Genomic DNA, 23,184 nt, shown 5'->3' with positions numbered 1-23,184 from the left:
GTGCTTTCCTTGGGAGTGGGGAAGTATCAGCCAGAACTGTCTCCCTAAACCCAAAGAGGACAGTTGCCATCTTAAATGTGGGAGTGGTTGGGGAACCTATTGCTAGAGTTTCAGCCAGACCTGCAGAAAAATCTCTCCTAAACTTTGCTGCTCATGACCCACCTGGCAGGTGCCTATCTAGTGTTACTAGATAAGGTACTTGAGTATAATAAATGTCACTAGTAATTGATGTTTGAACATTACAGCTGAACTGATAATATTATGGTAAAAGCAGCAATATCTGGGATTTGTGAGTTACCAGGACTTCCCTTCCACAGGGAAAAACCGGCATCACCTGGCAAGCAAGAGATCTCAAACACCCTGTGAGGGGACATCACCATTGTGCAGCTCCGAGGTCCATGGCTTGGTGGATGTGGGTTTTAGTTTCAAGCCAAGAAGCAGGTGGAGGGTCAGGCGATGGAGGAGAGGCTGGGTACAGAAATTGGGACAACCTTGTGCTTAGGAGCCAGGCCGTTGCCTGGAGTCTGCTCAGGCGGCTTGGCATGGGGAGGGCTCAGGATGGGTGGGCAGGTAGCCGGAGGAGCCGGTCCGTGCTGGGCCTGGGCCTCCGTGACAGTGGGGCCAGAGCACTCCCAGGCCCAAGGGCCGGGCGCCTTTGGCCGGGGGAAGCGGGAGCGCTGCCGCCAGCCCCGGCCGGCTTCTCCTCGCCGCCCTGCCTCCATGTCGGGCGCGCATAAAGAACCATGTCATGCTTCAGCGGGGAAGGGAGGGCCGGGCGGGACTGGAGCGCTCTCTGCTCTCCTATTTTCATAGAAACCGATCTGTGTACCTAGAAAATAACAGGAAGGGAAAGCGCGGGGGGAGGCGCGGGCGGGGTGGGGGGGGATAAGAAGATCCTGTTTTCGGTCGCTGCCCGAGGAGTAATTCGTCGGAGACGGCTCCATATTCCCGGGGCCGCGGCGGCTGCGGCGGGGATGGAGCGGGCGGCGCGGGCGGCGTAGCCCAGCGCGCACGGGGGGGCCGCGGGCAGCGCCGCGCCCGCCGCCGCCGCGGGGCGAGGGCTCCCCGGCCGCCCCCGCCCGGCCAGCCCGCTCCCTGGTACCGGGGGCTGCTGGGGTTGTGTCCAAGGCCTCCCCCTCCCCCGCGTACACACTCACACACAGAGACACACGCACACACACTCACACTCACACACACACACACCCCATCTCCTCCTCCTGCCGCCGCCGCCGCCGCCGGAGAGATCGGGGATCGCCCGCGGGCCCGGCCCCGCTCCCGGCTGCGCCCCGTGCCCGGGCGCATCGCACCCCGCGGGGGCTCGCCCGGCTGCCCCCGGGGCGGCGTGCGGGAGGGCGGGGGGACACACGGCGGCTCCCGCGGCGGCTCCCGATGGCTCGTCCGCGGCCCCGAGAATACAAGGCTGGAGACCTGGTGTTCGCCAAAATGAAGGGGTACCCGCACTGGCCGGCCCGGGTGAGTACCGCGGCGGGGGCGCCCGGCCCCGCGCCGCCGCCCCCATCGCCCCGCGGCCGGGCGGGCAGCGGCCGGGCCGCGGCCAGGAGCCGCCGGAGGCCTCGGCTCCGGCCCCGCCGGACGGGGGGCCGCGGTGCGAGCCCACCCCGCTATTATTGTGCATCTTTTCTTTGATCTGTAGATTTCTCCCCGGCCCCCCGGGAGGAGGAGGAGGAGGAGGTGGAGGAGGAGGAGGAGGAGGAAGGGGGAGGGAGGGGGGCGAGCGCGGGCTGTACCTGGGTTGTTATCGCGGGGAGGAGGCTTGGGGAGCCGGCAGCCCTGCCTGCATGAAAACGATGCTGTTTATTATGCGCCCTCCCTCGCCCCGGCCCCCGGCTCCCCCGGGAGACAGAGGGGCCCCCGCCGCCCCTCGCGGCCCGGGCAGGGCAGGGCGGCCGCCGCCCCGCGGCCCCGGGGCCCAGGGACCGGCCGGGACAGCGCTGCGGGCCGGGCCCGGGGAGCTGCGGGGACGGGCACGGCCCGGGGCAGGGACAGCTCTGCAGGGGGCGAGGCCCGGGGCCAGGCTGTGCGCGTCCCTGCGCGGCGGGATCAGCCCGGCCCGGGGAGCTTGTTGAGGGGAGTCGGGTCTGGCTCGGGGGCAGCCCCCAGCCCTGGTGCCACCCCACTGCACCCAGGCTTTTGGGGTCTCCCGCAGCTCCCGCCGCACCTTGCCCTTTACTGGGTTGACTTTCTTTCATAGGCCTTTGTCATTTTTTGTTTTACACTGCTGTGATGCAACTGAGATGCAAAGGCACCGTGGTCATTTGACGGTCAGATAAGCGCTGATTGTACTCGAACATCCATTTCTGGTGCTGCTACAATAACGAAGGGCAGAGCTTTCCGTGGGGGGTCTGGTACTGGCACACTTACATGGCCTGTCCTTTCCCTCCTCTTTGGTCACTGTTGTGTAAACTCACTAAGTAACACGTGTTGTGGGAACTCTTGGCAGGCATCAACCAGTGAGTCTGTATTTACTTGTCTTCCTGGGCCTTGCTGGGATGACTGGGGAGTGCTTCATGCCATTTCCTAGTCAAGGAAAGTTGCTGTTCTTTATGGACTGTAAAGAGCATGAACATAGTGAAGAGTTGTGTGCAACCTGCAGGGAAACATGGATGAGCAGGGTAGAGATGGACTGACATTTAGCATTAGCCTTGGCAAGACAGCCCTGGAAAAGGATGGGTGTAAGTGCTGGGAAGGTGTCCCGGGCAGAACTGGGAAGCAGAAGTGTTGTTGAACAGCAGACACTGTACAAGGAGGGAAGGCCAACACAGCAGGCTTAAGCAAAGGTCGGTGAAAAAAGAATAGCGACAGGGTTCTAAATATCCAGAAGCCTGGTAATGAGGTGGTGCATGCAATTATTTTGGCAGAGCAGGCTAAAATTAGCATGCAAAAGGCCGAACATAATCAACAACGGGTTGTGGTTTTGTAATTCTATCATTATACAGGTTGGTGGATATACTACCTAAAAAATGGCAATTTATGTCAGCAGAACAGCATGAGCCACTGAAAATTGACTTCTTTCCTACCTCTGTCATGGTTTAATTTACTGTGAAAATTTTAATGTGAACAGTTGAGACCATTACCACGTTGAAGCATGTTAATCCCTTTCCTTTTTGAGCCTTTGTAAAACTCCCATTTGTTTACTCAGAAGCAGAAGAGGGCCTTTTGTTTTAATGGCATTTTCTTTCCTTTCAAAAAATCATTATATACTATGCAGCTGGTCATACCTTTTGACTGGCTTACTAAATAGGCACCTGAATGGCAATAATATCCAACAAAGTACATCTTGACTAGGAAAAAAATAGGTGTGCTGTTCACATAACTCACTTTGTGCAGACTAACAGGATGTAAAGTTCAAGTGAAGACAAAGCAGTCTCTAGTTTTAACATGACTTAGCAAGTAGAGGCAGAACCTGTAGAGAGTCCAGAGTCTACCATCAGGTAGGAAGAGAGCTGTCAGGAGAGGGGAGCAGTAGTGCTGGGTGTTAGTTCAGCAGAGTGTGCACAGAACGTGCTCCTGTGACTTGTGATGCCATTACATGCAACTTCATGGTAGATCAGGCTGACGTCTGCCTGAACCTTGTTAAAGTTACAGTTCATGCCATCTTTGCTAGGACTTTTCATCATCTGGGTTGCCAAGTTTTGCCTGATGCACTTTCTTCAATGAAGGCAAAACCTAATGATAACATTAGTCTTTATTTTGCTTCTCAGAAAACATTATGGCATATAAACAAGGAACAAAGAAATATTTGAGTTGAGAATGCAACTTCTGATTAACTGAATGCCTTTTATCCAGGGGATTCACTTGCTTCCAGATTCTTGAGTGGTTGCTAGCTACTTCTCTCTTTATTATGCAATTAGCATGTTTGATCTTTGTATTCTCATAAAAACTTCTATATTTCATGCTAATATAGTAGCTTTAGTAATATGAGTAACAATACATTTAAATGGCAGTGTTATTGCCCCTACCAAGTGGTGTTTGGCATCAGTGAGACCTTTGGCATGAATTTCCTGTCCAGGGACAAACTTCTTAAACTGTGTTTAATAAACCTGTGAAGTGTTGGAGCATGACAGAAGTGATCTGCCTGCCCTTTAATGAAACACAGACATAACTGCCCTGGCTCAGAATCAGCCATGTATTTCTGTGCACATGGGTAGTGTCATGCAGAGGAGGTTCCTCAGATCCCAGAGGCTCCAGCAGCAGAATGCAGACCTGCCCCCAGCTCAGTGACTCCTGTCTCTCCCAGGGATGGTGCCACAGCACTGCAGACAAACCCAGCACAGGCAGCCCTCTCAATCCCTGCCTTAGCTTCCCACCCGTCTCTTTGGAGCTGTGTTGATCCAGTGATCAGTAAGAATAAGCTGGACAAACCATCCCTACGAGTAAAGAGGGAAAAAAGATGCAATAAGTGGCAAAATAGTGATGAAATACCAGGGAACCTTTGGAAAATTGTGTCTTATAACTGATGGAGTGCTCTAGCAGTCAAACTGCATTTAACATTTCTTTGTAGATTGGTCTAGAATTCATTTGAGAAGGACTGGATTTGCCACGCTTGGCCAAAAGAATAATGGCCACATACCTGATGGCTGAAAGAGATCACTTAGGTCTTATTACCTGGAAGGGCTGCTTTGCTTTTTGGTATCACATTTTCTTGTGCAAAGCCAAAATTTCCTTTAGCTTGACTGAAGGAGAACAAATAGGTTTAGAATTGTATTGAATGGTAAAGGAAATACAGTTTGGTTAACATGGTTTTTATGTTTGTCTGTGATGTCTATTGTCTTCAGATGCTCATCAAAAATGCAGAATAAATATAAACTGGCCAGATCATCAATCCAACAAGTAAGCAATTGTGTATCCAGAGAGCATGAAAAAATAGAGGGAAGATGCCATTGTGGTTAAAATGTAGAAAATAAGAACTTAATTTGTTGTACATTTGATGACTGGTCATTGCCTTTGAAGCACTAAATCCCCTGTATCTTACTTCCTTGTTTGTAAAAGACAGTTAACAACTCTTGTCCCTTTAAAAAGGTGTTGTGGAGACAAAATCCCTAAGGGTTTATGAGTTTCTTTGATACTGCTGTGATAGGAGCAGTATTAGCACACATATGCAGAAAAATCTCTTCCTTCAGTTACCCTAGTTTATCTAGGATAAATGTCCTGGTTTATTGAGAAATTGCCCCTTGAATAGTCACTCAGATGAGATAAAAAGGAAAACTAGTGGTAGATTCAGAAGGATCAATAATGGTGTTTGTTTTATGAGTGACCCTGAAGAAACAATAGGCACTTAGTTGCTGAAATTAGCTACTAATTTAAAAATAGGAAGGAAGCTGTTAATGCAACTGTAGAGAGCAGAGAAAAAGTCTGGAATGACCTCAATAAAATAAGAACATGCCCAAATAAATGGCTGGTGCCATTATTGAACAGAAGTCTAAGATTGTGCAGCTGGGGAGACAAGAACTGTATTTGGATAAGCAGCAGGAGTTTGTGTAGGGATGGCAAAGTTTATATGGCATAATACAAGAGACCCAAGCAGGTAAGACAATATATTTTAATGTAAATAAAATGGATTTTAATGTAAATAATGGATGTTTTAAGCCGTTTAGAATGTTGTGCTGGGAGGAGAACACAGCCTTTAGAGTGTTGGTGTCACACCATTATGAAGGTGTATTTGCCATCTTGGCAGGGTGAAGTTCCCATTTGCTGGACTCCCGTTTGTCTTGGTCAGTTCCTTTATTGCTACTCTGAATTAACATGTACTTAAACTCCAGATTTGCTACTTAGCTAACAATGAATGAATGCCACTCTTATGAATGCCACTGTGAAAGAACATCTGCCAGTAGCAATGGCAGGATGGGATTTGGGGCACTTCAATGTATTAGTTGCAAATGGATGTGAAATGTTCAGTATATTGCTTAGAGTAATACATAGTAAATGCTGTCATTTTAATGGGAACTAGTGTCAGTGGCAGGCAGAGCCATCATAATGTAGTGATTACATGGGAGTTTTTAGCTCAGTATTTTCAGTATTGTTGACTGTGCCCCCCCTCCAACAAGGAATGAAAGTAAGGCACCTCAAAGTATGAACTAAAATAATTCAAGGGAAAGGTTTAAAGGTAAGCTTATGCCTAAAGATTGTGTTAGATGGCAGCCTGGAAAGGCTCATAACACTGTGGTATCATAATGTAATATAATGTTAGACACTGCTAAAAGAAATGACTACTACAGAGTAACAGAAGACTTTCAGTATCAGCAAAAAAAAATTTCAAAAATATATTTTGGACACCCCTGTGCAGACATTTTAGTAAATAAACCTCTGTCATCCAGTTCAGTGAAGTGTGGATGGAGCCAAAGGGTTGATTTTGGTGCAGTTGTAGAAATAGGACCAAGGCTTATATTCTGACATCGTTTTATCAAGTACAAGGTACAGAAACAACTTTGGTCTGTTCTAATGGCCAGTATGACAGCTTGCAAATATTGAACTCTCCAACACATCATAGAAGAAAGGTTCTGTGTTTTAAGTGTTTGATATTTAAAACAGACCATTTGTTTTTGTATTAATGTAAGAATAAGGGAAGGTGGGTTTTTCCCTGGCAGGGTTTATCTTTTTTGGCAAAGAATGACAGACAAAAATCAGATTAGATCCAGAAAACTTCAAAGGGTCCATCAAAATAGACAACAGATCTTTCTCTGTGTTTTTCTGCCAAAACTTGGTCTGCAGTCTTTTGAGCTTTTCTCCTTGGCCACTTGGGACCTGTCCAGTCCTGCACCATGTGCTTTTCTCCTTTCCCCCTTTTGGTTGCTCTGGTTTATGATCTCACTTTTGCCATGTTACTAAATACGAGTCCCCTGTGACTTCTCCTTTACCAACTCAGAGCTACTTCAGTCTCTCTCCCTCGTTAATTATGTACCTCATCATACATCAGTCCTTGGAGATCTGCAAGCAATTTTTCCTGGCAGGTCTCTGTTTGTTCCTTTCTGAGATGAGACATGATTTGCTGATCACTGCACAGGTCTGGCTCATCCTGGGAACTGATGGTGAGGTCGTGGCTTCTTCAGGCAGCACTTCCATGAGTTCTGCCGTGGTGCATGGGAGAGGAGCACATTAAAGGCAATGAGTTCTCTATGGAATGGTTTGGACTTTCTAATTCTTCTGCACCACCTTGTCACATGTTGCTTAGACAGCATTTAAACTTATTTGCAGATACCTGATCATATCCTAGAGTACAGGTGAATGCATTTTCAGTGACCTAATCAGTTCATTCAGGAATGATTCCTTCATTTCCTGAAACAAAAATAACAAGGAGTGAAGTATTAATTCTCCTACTGTTTGGAAAGTAGGGAACTTAAGTAGCTGATGGTCTTTTTCAGTCCTCCTGCAATCAGTTTGAAGTGTGAATTAATAAGTTTTAATCTGAGTATTGTAGCATAAAATGTCATCATTTTTATACATTATGTTGACCCATATCTTACAGTAAAACCTTTGCTCTTGTTTGGCAAACAAATCATTTTGGGGCCAAGATGTTCCATGTTTGTTGTTAGCACAGCAGGGGTATAAGGGGAAACATCTTCAAAATGCAGTTCTTTAAATCTCTCTGCTGCTTTTTTTTTCCTCTTTAATTAGTTTAAATAATTAGCCCCAAATGTGCAAGTCTGATCTTTTTGTGTAGATGACAATAGATGAATACATTTTCTCCTGCAATGTCACAATTTTAAGTCCAAATGAAGTTAACAGTTGTCTCAGAAGTTTTGAAGCAATAAGCAAAAAAGTTTATCATACCCATACTCTACAGATTTTTTGTTAGATACTTTTCCTTATTACTTTGAAGCCACTGAATAATTTTCATCACCTGATCTCATGGGAATCATTGGATATGTATTTGGATGAAGGAATAGTGCCCCTTTCAGTGAAATCTGTAGCCTGTCAAGTCAATCTGTATATTGCTACTACAAAAAGATAGGAGAAATATTAGTTTCCCCTCATTAAATGACAGATCTCTTTTTTTATTGGGTAAAGAACCTTTTAGGATTCCCAACTGGAATGAACTTTTTGTAGGCAGCAAAATGAAGACAGAGTTTTCAGCCTTAACTCTTCATTTCCTGATTTTCCTGTCATAATAACACATGAACAAGTCTTCCTGCATTTAGGGTAATAAAAATCTTGTAAACAAGTGATTGCTGACAGTAAGTATATACAATTGTCATTTGAGGATAGATGAAAGGACTTCCTGATAATGCTGGAGAAGGGATAACAATGGGGAGAGGCTGGGCATTTTAACTGTTCCAAATGATGGTGCCTGAGCAGTAAAAACCTTTCCACTGTGTACTTGAGAGGCATAAGGGAGAATGAGGCTGCAGTTTGAGTGGTAAATACAGCAACAAACACTGGGAAGGAGTCTGTGTGGAGCAGGCAGGAAGAGGTTGTGGAGATCAGGAGGAGATTGAGGAGATTAGGTTAGGGGTTAGCTGAACATCAGCGCTGTGCTGTTTCTTTAGGTACCCTGGTACTTTTCAAGGCTGCCCCAGTGCCATCCATCTCAGATCCCAGCTCCCAGGGATGTGTCTGTGTGTGCAGACACACCTGCCCTGTGCACAGGCTCCCCTGGAGAAGGTCAGATCTGAGAGCACAGGAGGAGCACATGGGCAGGGCATCAGCTGACTCCGGACTCCAGCAGAGGCAGCACCAGCAGCCAGTGGTCTGGCTGAAGCACAATGGAGCAGTGAGAATCAACCATTATTTGAAAGATTCCAAGAAATGTTTGGCAAACAAGGCAGTATCATGAGGTAAAGCTTTTAAAACTTAAAGAAGGAAACAGATCCTTGCTTCCTCCTCTTGGGAAGGTCTCTGCAGTACTGGCTTTGCACATCTGAGATTGTTTCATTCATTGGTGTAGCAGCCAGTTCTAAACCTGATACTGAAATTGGATATAAACTGCAGATTCATTTTGTTTTCCTTTCTTCTGCTCAGACTGTTTGACATGAGAGGGTGGATAATACTTTTGCACGAAGGGTATATGAGACCAGGCTTTGGGGATTGGTTTTGTTGGTTTGTTTGTGGGTTTTTGGTTCTAGAAAACAAAATGAGGGTGAGAAATTCGAGTCAATACTGCAGCATCTTAACAAAACAATGAACTTCCCATGTTATGAAGTAGTTCCTGTCTGAAGTTCCCCATCCTTCAAGTGGTCTCAGGTCAACTCAAATATTATCCTTGGCATCAGTGTTTCTCCAAAAAAACACATAATGTCCTTGAATTTCAGAAGGATTTTATCTCTGCCTCCTGGCCTTTTGTAAAGCTCTGCTGAAATCTGAAAATGCCTTCAGAGTCAACATAAAGGGAGGACATGACGTACTCTGCTCTGGGCCACACAGAGCCCAGCGTTAGAAAGGACAGGTGTCCACAGACTTTGGTCTCTGCTTTAGAAAAGTGCATTTAAATCTCTTTCAGCTTTCCATCAGCAGATTGAAAGGTTAATTAGCATACATCTGTAGCCCTGACAATGCAAACTGGAAACAACTGTTTATTTTGCCTTGCAGCAATGTGTAAAAAACCTAGAGAGAGGCTGTTTGCCAGCTCTGGTTTGGCTGCTTGAATAGAAGACATCATATAACAAAAGAGGAAAAACAGGGCAAGGAATATCATTTACCAAAGAATTTCCTTAAGACCATCAGTTAACAAAACATCCTACATGCAGCAGAGTAAGTAGGGCCAAGGAGGAAGGAAAAAATTCTAGGCTGTAAGGACCTTACAGATGTCACTGTGGTGTCACTGATGTCAACTAGGAAACAGTGTCAGCCTTTAGAGTCAGGAACTTTGTCCTCCTTGGCCTTGGAAGGCACCTACCTATGAAGCCACTAAAAATACAAAGAGTACAACTACACCAAAAGCAGAAGAAACTCCAAGTCTGGGAGAGCCCAAGATACAATTGCACAATAATGCAAACCATTTCTGGGAATCAATCCCATATCAGACTGGATTACTGAATGTACTAAATATATGTGCATATTGAAACTTAATAATAACACGGGGAGTGACCTTACAGAGATATGTAGCATCAGTCTGGAGATGCAATCCAGGTGGGAGAAGCAGAAAGTGCAAAGAGAGGAGCAAAAGCTATAGTTGCAAAGAGCAATTCTGGAGTTGCTGCTATTTCCTTGATCTGCTGATGTGTTTTGCATACAAAGTCATTGGAACCAAGCAGCTCTTTCTTGTTAGTTTCTCTTCAGCTTCACAAAGCTATATTTTACAGCATTCACACCTCCATAAAGGGTTACTGTCAGCCCTTTCTTTTAATTCTTGGAGGACAGTGTACCTTCCTCATCTGGAATCTCTTCCACATGTAGAAAACAAGAATCCAGGTCTGCATCCCTGACTGTTACCCCAGTCTCTGACCCATTGTCTGGTAACCAGGAGGCAGCTCCTGCTGCTCCTCTTCTGCTTAATCCTCTGGGAGATGCTTGGATGTAGGGCACTTGCAGTTCACTTTTTCTATGGCACTGTGGGGTGGGAGCAAGGGAGGGGGTGCCCATGGAGCAGGGTTTGGACTCACTCGTGCCTGGGTTGTCTGTCCTGACACAGCAGCATAAGGGGGTGCCAGAAAGCAGAGCACTGAACCTCAAAAGGAGATTTGTCTCCTTCCTCCTCTTGGGTTTTGCTTTTCCCTTTCCTGCCTCTGAACACTAAATCAATCCCACCAGCCCCACTGAATGCTTTTGGTGTGTGCATTGCCCTAAGCATCTGTGTATTTTTCCTTAGGTTCCTTTAACATGTTCCAGGCTGTCCATCCATGTCTTGCACTAGGGCTGGACCATTCTCCCAGGTGCAGTTTCACCCTGTGGGGCTCTGCCCACGCTGGCAGGATGTGTGTTTGTGGGTGGGATTGCTGCAGAGTGCCTTGACCTTTGCAGCACACTGGTTATTCAAATGTAACTTGTGGTCCACTATTGGCTTCCTGTAGTATTGCTGCTTCCAGCTTTCTCTGTCTGACACTGCCAATCCCTTTTCCCAGCTGTGTTGTGTTTTTCCCTGTGCAGACTGAATTTCAGTTTACGTGCAGCTCGTATTTCTCACAGAGCCAGGGCTGTGAGTCAGTTGTCACTGGGTTTACAATCCCTGGGTGAAGGGAACTTGCATGCACACCTACGAGCCTGAGACTATCTTTGAATATTTGCAAAGGTTCCCACCTTGCTGTCCCAAATGCCACTTCCAGAACCTGGAAAAAGGAGCTGAGGGAGGCAGATCCTGGCAAGAAATACACCTAAACAAGGCATCTCATGCCAGGCACTGTGTCCTACTGTAGTGGCATGTTTTTGTCATCTTTTTCTTAAACTAATTAGTTGCTTGTTGGTTTTCAGCCCAGATGTCATAGTTTCCATCTGAGCCAGTGTAAATTTGTATTTCTGTAAGGATTTCTTCAGACTCTATTATCTGGAATCCAATTAAGTAGCGTTCATTCAGGATTAATCACATGTGGAAGTGTTTGCAGAATTGAGGTTCCTGTGTTCTTAGCAGCATACTATTGCTGCTGTATTTCATTATCCCCCAGTAGGAAAGGGCTGGGGAATTTCATGTGTTAGTTGCCCTGCACAGATCCACTGCATGGCTGTCCTGGGTGTTACGGAATAGCAGAAGGAAGATGATACCTTATCCCAGTGGTTTGCTCTCTAAAGTCCATGTCCCACAGCCAGAGAATGAGTCTGACTGCATAAAGATTCCTTGATTTCAGTAAAACTGCTTACATGTGTGCTGACATGCCTGTAGAAACACAAAGTAGGACCACAGCCTAAGGGAGAAGGCAGACGTTCATCTTAAAAAAAGAAAAAATAAAATCTGACATTCCTTACTGCAGTGCCTCTCCAGATACCAGGACTTTTGAAAGATATTATTGGTGCAGCAAACTCAAAAGATAATTCTTTTCATATGGTGTCTGGATCAGGTGACTTGCATATGTGCAGGTACCCCTTTTGCTGTTTTTTATCAGAAGTTCTTTTTCAAAATCTTCCTCTTGTACAAATTTTATTTTCCTTTGTCACCGTCAGCATTTCTATCACAGCTTGTAGAAGAAGGTAGCACAAAGCTATTAAGCCTCATGGTTAGAATTTTAATGTCTGCAAAGTAGTAAGTTTGTTTTATCTGATAATGTTTTGTTTTCTTTGCATTTATTTGTGTGACTCTCCTTTGGAGCTTTTTAATGTTTGTAAGGTAGTGGGTCAGTTTTGTGAACAGATTTTTTCAATTGGTACTTCTGGTAAAATGACAAGAACTCCTTGTTAAAAGATGAAAACATTAGAGAAGGCACATTTGTCAGATGGGGCTCTTCAGCATTAAAATGCTGTGAATGTTTGCTCCTTATCTTTTAGAGGATGCTTTATGCCATCTCCTGCCTTACAAATGAATGGATTCACCTGTGTATATAATTGCCATGTTATTGTGCTGGATGGGATCTGATCATACAAAGACAATGGCTTTGTTTATGCTGCCAAACTGTATGCCCAGCTGTGCTTGCAGGATCAAGCCTCTAGCTGTTAACTTTCTAGAAGGCCATAATAATAAAGATTTTAGTGGCAATATGTTCAGAAGAAATGCCAGCTTCTTTAGCAGATGTGGGATTAAGGGGAACAATTTTTTAATGAGAAGCTTCTACTTTTTCTGAAACATTTGCTGCTAGATGATGGTGTTAGTTTGCTTGTTTGTCAAATGTCAGCCAGGCAGTGACCTGCTGCAATGACAGGGGTGTCAGGGTTGGAACCAAGGCAGATTTATGGAAAATGATGCCATCCTGAATGCTGCATGTGAGGCTGAACTGGGGATCTTGACAGGTAAAAGCAGTGTGAGCTAAAACACTGTGGTTGTGGAGTGTGGTTTGGACACATCATGTGTCATCACCTGTGCAATAAAAACTAAAGGCAAGCGACAGAATTAAAATTTTCAATACTGACAGAAAGGCTTTTGGTTGGATTTTCTTGATTTGTATGAGGTCTGTACAAACACCCTGTCTGGATCCCAGTATAAATCTGTATGTGCAGTGTTCCCTAATGCCCTTCCTAGTTCCAGATAAATGTATCACTAAGTCCTCTTTTATTTGTATTTACCTTTTCCATTTATTATTTGCACAACATGAGTTAGAATAATATGCTGTTTCTTCATAGCTGCTTTTTAAAACAAAATAGCAACCTGATTTAAAACATGCTTAGTATGGATGCCATCCCTGATTCATAGGTTTTAAAAATTTAATATTAATGTATGTGGGAAATAGTTAGTACAGTTCCACACATGTAATATGTTCCTTGACAGGCTAGATCCTTAAAATCAATCTTTTGGTTACCTCTCCCATTCTGGGATAGAAATGAGAAACAGTGATGGGCAGAAGGTATAGAGATGGAAAGTTAGAGAAAATCAGAGGAAGAAAGCAGATTCTAGAGTAAACTTTGGGACATAACTGCAACTGAGTAACTGGGTTTTGTAGGTAACTTGTGTTCATGGCAACACCATTTTCTGAGAGGTTCTTTGAGGGTAACACAAAATACTGACACATACTTCATACTGCTTCATGTGACACATAGTTCATACAGATATCTATGCAGCTTAACATACTGGATAGAAACAATGGATATTAAAAAGTAACTCTTCATCCTACACAAATATAAACATATAGGCAACTTCAAGCCCATGATTAATCCATGTGAATTGAGAGTACTCACATGCTTAAAACTCTTATTTAGTGGTTTTGATGTAAACTTTTTTCTTTATAAGAATGGGCTGCCTCCCAGCAAATCTGGTCACCACCGTATTGGTGTATTCATCTTGTCTCTGACGTTAATGCTGCTTATATGTCTAAAAATACATCTTTTTGTCTTTCATGTTTCCATTATTTGATTTATTTTTTTCTAACATGGTTTAGTAATTAGGATCTAAGTTCATAGGTCTACAATACAAAATGTAGTGCTTTGTATATTTTAATAGAGTTTCATTCCTGTAAGCTGCTGCTTGAGTTTGGGGGGGCTGAGTTTGAGGAAAAGTAATAAATAAAGTTGTTATTCTTTTAGGGACTATGTAAGTAAATTTCAGCAGCATTATATTTAGAGTCAAAACTAAATGAAAATTCTCATTCTGAGATTTTGGAAGCAGAAAAATGGGTGGGTGGGGAGGGGTATGACTTGACTTGGAAAAACTTGTTCCTGAGTCTCTTTAGGCAGGAGGATTAAAATTCCTAAGAGTTTAACCTAGACTGGGGGACTTTGCAAAGGAGGTATTTGACACCCCAATGGCAGCTCCTGAAAATAGGAGCACAGACTGAAAGCAAACCCAGTAAAAATACCAAAGCTGGGTCCAAGTGCTGCACAGAGACCACTGTGACTCCATGGATCTTTTTTCATTCCATGGTTTAGCAACCCAGTTGACAGGGGCAAAAGCTCCATCTTAGCAAAATAGTTTGGGTGTTTAATGGCTTGTTTTGTGCCTTAGAGGGTGGCTGAGGCTGGAGGAGTAAAGGAAACAATTAACTACAGACAGTTGATAGGTTTAGAGCAACCAGGGCCTTTCAGAGACCCAGAGCCCTCCTGCAGGTACGAGTTTGTAGTTTGGCAGCAGAGTAAACAGCAAAACCTGCCTTTGCAGAATTATTGCAAATCACTCCATTTCATTGCCTTTGCAATTAGATTTCATTGCTTCTCATTTCCCCAGCCTGCGTACACGTTGGTTTTTACGTGTCACTTGCATCACAGCAAAACAACTGTGCCAGTGATATGGGTGATGAGACTTATGCAGAGCCCCAAGGTATGATGTGAGGCCAGGAGTGCACCTCGAGCAGGTGAGAGCTGTCACTGGGGGCTGTGGCTGTGGCTGTGGCAGCCCCAGTGCCTGCAGATGTTCCGCGGCTGCGGCGCTGCGTGCGCAGCTTGGCTGCTCCAGCTTCAGGTGCCTGACAGGGCTGGCTGCCTACCAGGTACATCAGCTCATGTCCCAGCAAACACAGCTCGGTGTTTGAAGGAGTTCTGAAGTCCTGTAAATAGGTGTTCTGGTGTGACACATTAAGACCGTGAGGCTTTATGTTCTGTGGGTTCACACAGAGCAGCATAATGCAGACAAATACTTCTTGGCTTGGCTGCGGCTCCATTCCCTCTAGAGGTCTGGTGGGACACTCATAGTCCCATCTCAGCTGCTGCACCTGAACCTCAGAGGGTTGCAGGATACTAAAAATGCTCTGGGATTTCAAGGGACCAAGATTTTGTGTTCTTTTCCCAGGCAACAGTAAGCATTTTCTGTATGAGGCACTTGTTCAGTGGCAAGGAGTGTTTCAGGCCCCTGATGTTACCCCCCCTTAGCTGCAAATGATGGGAAGAAAACAGATCACAGAGGAGACAGGAGGGTCTTCTGTACCCAAAAGCCCAGATAATATTGGAATCTCCAGAGTCTCAAGCCTGAATCCTCCCTAGCAGGAGCAAGGAGCTGCAATAAGTGAAGGAGACTGTTCCTTTCTTTGTCTCAGGTGTGTGTCCACCCTGTCACAAACTGGAGAGTTGTGTTCTCCATAGATCACATTTCCTTACCCAAAACAATCTTAGCCACAAGTTGTAATGTCAGTAAGGTTTTGTGTATTCTTTGGGAAGCTGGACTAAATACTGCACAGAGATGCTCCATATTCTTCAGCCTGGGAATATTGTGAATATGTGATTTTTCAACTGACTTTTTGGGGCAGAAAATGATACTGAAAAAGAAATGGTAAATTAAGCCAGCCAAGTCTAGGAGACTGCAGTCTTCTGGAAATTTGCTTACCTTTTGGCTTTAAGTGTGCTGATAGGAGTATAAGGACTAGCAACACTTCTTTTTACTAAAAGCCTGGACAGTGGAATATGGAGCTTTGGGTGGAACAAATGAGCCTCAAGTATAAATTCAGTTGTGTGTGTTTAACCAAATGTCAACACTCTAGGCTGGCTTGATCTAATTGAAAGTGTTTTGATCAAGTTAACTGGCAAAAAAATCCTACCTCATGAATATAACATTCTTCCTTAAAACCAAACAAAATCAATGAAGTAGTAACATTCTAGTGTAAATGTCGGGAGGCAAAAAAATATTCCTCAGTCTAAAGAGTTCTTATACCATGCACTCTGAGGAGATGAGATATAGAAGGTGGCAGGGTTTATCTGAACACTTTGGGGAGGAAGGTTATATGACTCTTCATGTCTCTATGGTTTTTAAGAAGAGAGTAGGACAGAAATACAATGTTTGAGAATTCCCAGTCCCTGAAATTTCTCACTTATTGATGTTTTGACTGGTTATTTAATTTTTATTTGCTGTTTGTCTTCTAAACACATTTTATATGCACATTTCTTGCACACTTGTATATTTCAAGACTAAGATGTTTGTGGTAAGATGGTAAAGAAGGATAACCAAATTTTGTCATCAGAAACTGCTTTCATTAGGTGTTAGTGGGCCCACTCTGATTTGCTTTGGTGGATGTACATTGCAAACAATATTTTGATATCTGAGGAATAATTCAGATGAAGAGAAGCAACCCTTCACTGTGCTTAAAGGGAAAAAAAGTAAATGTTAAATTCCTCAGAGCTGGCAATATTTGTTTAAAATAAACAAGCTCTCCCCACCCATACACAAATAAAAAGTAATTTTGTGAGCCATGAAACTTAAGAAGTTTATTTTTCTCTGGCTTGCTTTTGTGTGGATTTCCCAGTGTCTGATGTTTTGATTCAGCCTGCATTGCAAGCTGTCTCTCAGCATATGGACTGCTTGTCTGCCCATCTTCTGTTGGACAGCCTATTTATCACAAAACATGGGGAAACTTAATATCTCTCTGGCCTTTCTCCTTTTGTCTGGTTTGGCAAAATTGTCTGATGTGTCCCTGAGTTATTGCAGGTAAGAGTCAGACTGAAAACAGTATGATCACATCCTTTCCTCTCCTTAGGGAAGAGTCTGGGAAAAACAGAATCCTAGTGGTAGCACCATTGCTTCATTCACAGTAGCAGGGAAACACTTCATTGGAGAAAAGAGAGCATTTCTGCAGCAGCCTGGCTTTGGGGTGTGCTCACTGGGAGGATTGCAGTTTGGTAACCTGAAATGCAGCTCTGACAGAGCTGGAAGTGTGCATTATTAGGAATTCCTCTCATTTTAGCAGTGGACCACAGGTGCCTTACAAGAACAGTCCCATAGTCCCCGTTCATAAAAGTGAGGCTGGAGGAGATGCAAGTGATTCATGTGGCCAAGGTCATCCCAGGGGCCAGGGACAGGGAGAGGACTTGTTTTTGTATCCCCAAGTCTCCTCCTCTGCCAGTCTTCCATCCAGCAGCCCCAGCAGTGCAGAGAGGACTTGAATCACATGAACAGATCAGTTATCTACAAAGTCATGCATATAGATACCAGTCACGCAGAACTAAGCTCTGGCCCCATTTTCATAGTGGAGATTAAAGCAGCTCTGCAGAAAGTGTATTTCAACTTTCTGTCTTAAAAATATGCTGCTAATTAGGGATGTAAAGGGGCTGAACTCAGCTGCAAGACTGCTGATCTTTCCTAGTGAGACATTGCTGCCAGCATTGTTTGGACTCCAACTAACCCTTCATTGTCTTCTATCTCGTTGAGGTCCTGAGCATGCACAGGGAAAAAAAAAGGAGGATTGATGTCTTTATATTGTCATTTCTGGCTGTCTGCAGGATACCCTTCAGCCATTTTCAGCAGTGTTCAGAAGTATGCTCTGCTGGTTTTAATCTTGTTTTGCTTTTTGTTTTTGCTGGTGGCACTCTTCCATGCCCAGAGACTTTTTTAATTTTTACTTTTGTAGCTGTGCAATTCCATCTTATTAAGTTGGATTCTGCTTCCAGTCTCACCCTTCACAGGGTTATCTTTTTTAATGGGTGAAAAAGTGCATATGCCAGCATTCCACACCAGGAGTTCAGGTATGTGATGTACATTGGGGAGTAGTGCTCTGCTTCAAATATCAGTCTTGATACATGAGAGAAAAAGTCAGCAGTCTCCAATCAGCTTCAGTTGGATTGCTCTTCAATTTAAGCACTATGGAATTTGAGTCACAGTTTTTAGCTTGAAGCAGGTTGGATTTTTTTTTAATTTTTTTTTTTTTTTTTTACATTTTAGGATCCTCTGGGAAAAAAAAAATTAATATTTTACATCTTACAGAACAGTATTTTAAATAATGGTTTAGAAAAGATACCGCTATACTGCTGACTCCCAGTAGCATTAGCTATTAAAAAGCATAATAAATCCATTGGAATAAAAATGTTGTAGTAAAGCAAAATATCCTATTTTAATAATGGATTTTGAAGACTATTGCTTTTATCCATCTAGAGTTCTGCTAATAAGCTAACTGCAAAAGATCAAGCTGCTTGCATGTGTTGGGCAATAATAAGCAATTTGAACCACTTTCCAGCAAATACCATAGGCCTGTGCTCCACTGCTGTGCAGCAGCTCCAGGGATTTCAGTGGAGATGTGGATCTCAGCAATGGCTCTGTGTGCTTTTGCCAATCAAAGGCATTTACGCTATCTCAAAACAATCAGTGATTACTGCTCTGCAGTTTTAATTCCCTCTTTTTGCAAAATAAAAGGAAATCTTGTGGTTTTTGGTGCCCACATAAGCATCCCTGCATGCTGATGGAAAGTTTTCATTTCTGTAAATGGGGACCTGATAGGTATTTTGCATAATACCTTTTTGTGTGTGTGTGTAAAATTCTGCTGGAAAGCAATAGGACAGGGTCTGGTGGAAAGCCTCCCTGACAGCCTGGAATTCCTGCGTTCTGAGCCTCAGCACGGAGGTTTTGTGATGCCATGGAACAGGACACCTGCTGCCCCTGCAGCGGGAGGGAGATGCCCTGGGCTGCCCGTCCTGCCCTGGGGGGCAGCGCTGCCCCTTCCCGGCCCTGCAGGGACATCAGCCAGCCCGGCAGAGACAAAGCTTTGTGCCGCTCTCCCCCGTGTGTGTCACAGACGCGGTTCCCATTTTGCAGTGGAGCTCTGCAGAGCCCAGCACCCGGGAGGGGGTGCAGCTTCCTCTGCCTCTGCACAAGCGCTCCCAGCGAGCTCCCCAGCCGGTCAGGAATATGGCACGGGCATATTCCCTTATCCCACGGGCAAGCACGGGGATGATTTGTGCTTGTGCTGCTGTTGTCCTTGTCGCTGGGCTCAGCTCTGCAGTGCCAGCCCAGCCCAGCCCAGCCAGCCTCGGTCCCCAGGGTCCCCAAGCTCACGGAAGGGTGGGAGCACTGCGGTGCCAGGGCTCCAAAGCCGCCCTGACAGCCAGCGGGGACACTCCCTGAGAAGTCAGAGATTGCTCGGCACCACCGAGAGCAAAATCCCCGGGCTGCACACCCATCCTAGCCAGTAAAGCACAGCGTAAGGATCTGACAGATTTCTTGCCTCCACGTTGGTAGTCACTAGCAACACGGCTTGATAAAGCCCCGCTCTGGTTGGAGAGGAGCGAGCTGAATTTTCTGTTCGGTGTTCTTGACCCCAGAAGCCTGGCGTTTGTTTACTGGAAAAAACCTCGCAGTTACATCTTTAAAGCTCTGCTGCTTGGTTGGCAAACAAACGCTGGGCAGTGCAGCTCTGCTGAGGTTGTGCAAAAAGAAAGCAATTGTTATTCATTAAGCAGATGACAGCAACGGGAGCTAAGGGGATAAAACTCGAAATCTGAAACCACCTGCTTTAATTTTAGCCATAAATGAAGCGGCTGCCCATGGTGCTGCTGATGCACATGTCAGATTTGCACGCCATGCGCTGCTCACACTGATTTCTGTGGCAGCGAGCTCCAGCCCGCTCTGCTTCAGGCAGGGATGGAGCCCGTGTTTGATTGCAGGTTATAGCGGGTACTTGAGAAGCTGTTTGTTTCCTTCCAGGAGCAAAACACAGTGGCAGTCTGGCTCTCTGATAGACAGATGCTTTAGTCATTAGTGAGGTTTCTGTGACTACAACACTGTGTTCTAGTATGGGTGCTCTTTCCTCTTTTGTTCCTGGTTCAAGGCAGCGATGCTTTTTTCACTCTTGTGCTCATGCGCTCACTCTCTTCCTCTCCCTCCCTCCCTGTCTCTGTCTTTGATCTTGCTGATATGGGGGAAAATATCGGATCCAAATCTGCAGCATATTTAACCAAAATATCCTGTAGAATGGGAATAAATTGTGACTGAGTGCAGCAGCAGGAGATTGCAGTATGGTTGCTTGTACTGCTTGCTTTCTGCTACACCAAAACAACAGCAATTGTCATGGAGTGCCGGGGTTGTTCAGCAGCTAAGCACGAAGGGACTCCACATTCACAGAGGGCTAAGGTGGCTTTACTGGGAATAGGGAGACTGGGCAAAGCTCTCCTCTCACAGTCTCTAATGCAGGGATTTGTGTGAAAGAGGTAGAACGAGAAGAGATCTTTCCTAATGGCAGAGAGGGTCTCATCCTTCAGTAAATTCTCTGGAGTTTCTGCCACAGAGTTCAATGGCCCTAAGATAACACTGTCACTTTATATCCAACCTTGTTACAGTACTAGCAACATAAGCCCCAGAGCTGGGGAGCTCACAGCAATATCAGTGAAGGCAGGAAAAGTCTTGACCTCAGCTGCAGAGTGAAATGCTAGAGTGGGAGCATTAATAGTCTCTCCTTGAGCTGTTTGGTGCAGATTTATACAGCATGTGTTTGTATGTGTATGCCAACTCCCAAAAGCTATGAAAAGCTTTTTTATGGTTTCCTGTGATGATACATAGTCAGAAAGGATACTTGGATGAATAAAGAAATATGCCACAAAACGAGGAGCAGGTGAGCTGCGTGACAGATGTGTGTTCTGCCCTTTGTTGGTGGTGCTGCTCCTTAGCTAACAGTATTAAGTGCTGGGAATGAGACAGAAGGCTTAACTCCACTTGGGACTCTGCTGAGGAGATCCTCATTGCTTTGGAGCACAGCACATTGTGTGATGTAAGAGCCCCAATCCCTTCTGATCAGCAGTCCCTACTAAGCATGTCTTCATTCCCCCCCTTGACCGATCATTTACAGCTGTTTACTTTATTTCATGACTGATTCTGAGGGGGCTGAGGCAGTGACTGGGCTGTGCTGCTCTGTAATGCAGCCCAGAGCTGGCGCCGTGTTTCAAGTGGCCAAATGAGATTTGCACTCCAGTCCCAGCAGACACTGTTTGTCTCAGTCAAAGGAGTTCACATTTTCCTGGGCTCTGGTATCTGGACATCTTCCTTGTCACAATAAAGAGGAGGATGGCTGTGGCACCCAGACAGTCGAGGTGTGTTACCTCTCCCTACCCTTGGTAAACTGCCAGCACAGCCCTTTTTGCTCTGACATGTGGATGCTTCTATCTTGAAGGAGGCATAAAATGTTTTGCAGACGTGCAGCATCTCCCTGACTTGCTCTCAGTTTGGAAAGGGAGTTGCAGTGGTTTTGACCTGCAGTCTTTTTATCACTCTTATAATAAGTCTAATACCTATATTTAAATGATGAATTGTGAGCAAATAGCAACCTTTCTTAAAAAACAAATAGTTAATGTCAGAAAATGATGAGCTCTAAAGTAGTATCTTTGACAGCCTTTCCTCTCGGTAGTCCTGATGATAGAGGACACCAAAAATCCTGTCATGTTGTTTCAGTTCCTCCTTTCACACAGCTGAGCTAAAAGGGAATGCACATGTTCATTGTCCACCAGTGTGTATTTTCCTTCTATGTGCATTTAAATAATACATTCTCCTTTTATTTATCAAATCATTAGCTTTGTTAAGTACAAGAAAGAAGTAATTGCCATGCCCGCAGGACATGTGACACCTGTGACAATCCCGGATTGTCTCCTGCAGACTGTGCTGGGAGGTGGGTGCATGGTGACACATGACCCCAGCGGGTGGCACCCAGTGTGCCAGAGCCCCACCATGCACAGCCCTGAGGGAATGCTTTGGAAGTGCTCTCAGATCTCCAGATTTTGGTGCAGCTTCAGAGAATGTTCCAGTTGGACTGAAAAGATAGGCATCCATTTCTTCTACAGAGAAGGGTCTTGTGATGTTACAGTTCCACATGTGGCTCTCGTTTCTCCATCCCCAAGGGGTGTCCTTGCAGAAAGACCAAAAGGGTTTGAATTCTTACCAAAGCTCATGCTCCTTTGAAAGCTACGGAGCCAAGCAGATGCTTTACCGTGAAAGAGGACATCCTTTGAAAACAATCTGGTGCTTATTAATCAATAAGAATTCAGTGTTAGGGGTCCTTCAGCAAGAAAAGAGAAGGAAAGCACATGTGGGTCTGGCCTCCTGAGTGAAAACATGCAGGTTGCATCCCTGTGCTCTGCTGAGGAGCAGATTTTGTATAGCACTGTTATGTCAGCACTTTGCTCTCAGTTGCAGTGACATTTGGCAGGATGCTGATGTTGAGACTGAGTTTCCTTAGACCAGGCACCAGGCCATTCACCTGCTCACTGGTGCTGCCCTGTAGATATCTAGATTCATCAGGCTCTCTCTTAGCCAGACAGTTCTCTGGACACTTAATTTCACACACCCACATATGTTCAGAAGTGCCATTTCTGGGAAGGCAGGCTCTTGGATGTTATTTAAAGCTTTGCTGTGTTTCTGGTTTATGTGGGTAGGCACCTGGACTCTCTTATTTTTGTTGCAGACAACTACAAAATTAGGCATAGACAAGATTAATTCCTGGGCCTCATCTCCTGCCTCACAGCCAGTGCTCTCACTCAGACATTGGGAGAAGAGGTCTAGACACTGCTCAGCCTGAAGGGTTTGTTCCAGTACCAGCTCTGTCTCAGGAGAACACCCTCAGCATCCCTCCTTTCACTGCTCTGCAGCTCTGTCCTGAGAAATACAAGGCCAGGATTAAAATGTGAAAGAAGAGAGAGGGTAGAGAGGGGAGTGGTAACAAATCCAGTTATCAGGGTGTTGCAGGGGAAGGAGAGTCCCTGGCCCTCCTCCCTGGTGTGCATTACACATTTTACACTGTGTACCACCATCACCACAGGAAGCACCACTGGGAGATTGTCCTGTTTTCCAGCTGCAGAGTCCCAGAGTCCCATCTGTTCCCCATTTGTTGCAGGGGTTATTGAGGTGGCTGTATGAGACAGGCAGGATTACCCTCTGGGCTTTGATGCCTTTGATGAGGCAGGATCTGAAGTTAACACTTAAATTAAGCAGAGTTGATTTTATTGCCTTTGTATTATAATGCGCATGAAATCATTAAAACTTTG

General features: G+C 45.2%; 1 protein-coding gene across 1 annotated transcript in view; it reads left to right on the top strand.

Moving 5' to 3' along the window:
- The first annotated feature begins 1,035 nt into the window (after positions 1 to 1,035).
- Positions 1,036 to 23,184, top strand: part of HDGFL3 (HDGF like 3) — a 38,113-nt gene continuing 15,964 nt past the window's right edge. The window contains exon 1 of the mRNA XM_066558512.1: positions 1,036 to 1,473. Coding sequence (XP_066414609.1) covers positions 1,390 to 1,473 — 84 coding nt within the window. The 5' untranslated portion in view covers positions 1,036 to 1,389. The remainder of the gene's footprint in view (positions 1,474 to 23,184) is intronic.

Source organism: Molothrus aeneus, chromosome 13 (assembly GCF_037042795.1).
Source record: "Molothrus aeneus isolate 106 chromosome 13, BPBGC_Maene_1.0, whole genome shotgun sequence".
NCBI classification, from domain to species: domain Eukaryota; kingdom Metazoa; phylum Chordata; class Aves; order Passeriformes; family Icteridae; genus Molothrus; species Molothrus aeneus.
Note: the sequence above shows the minus strand (reverse complement) of the source record. Positions and strands in the feature narration are given on the sequence as shown.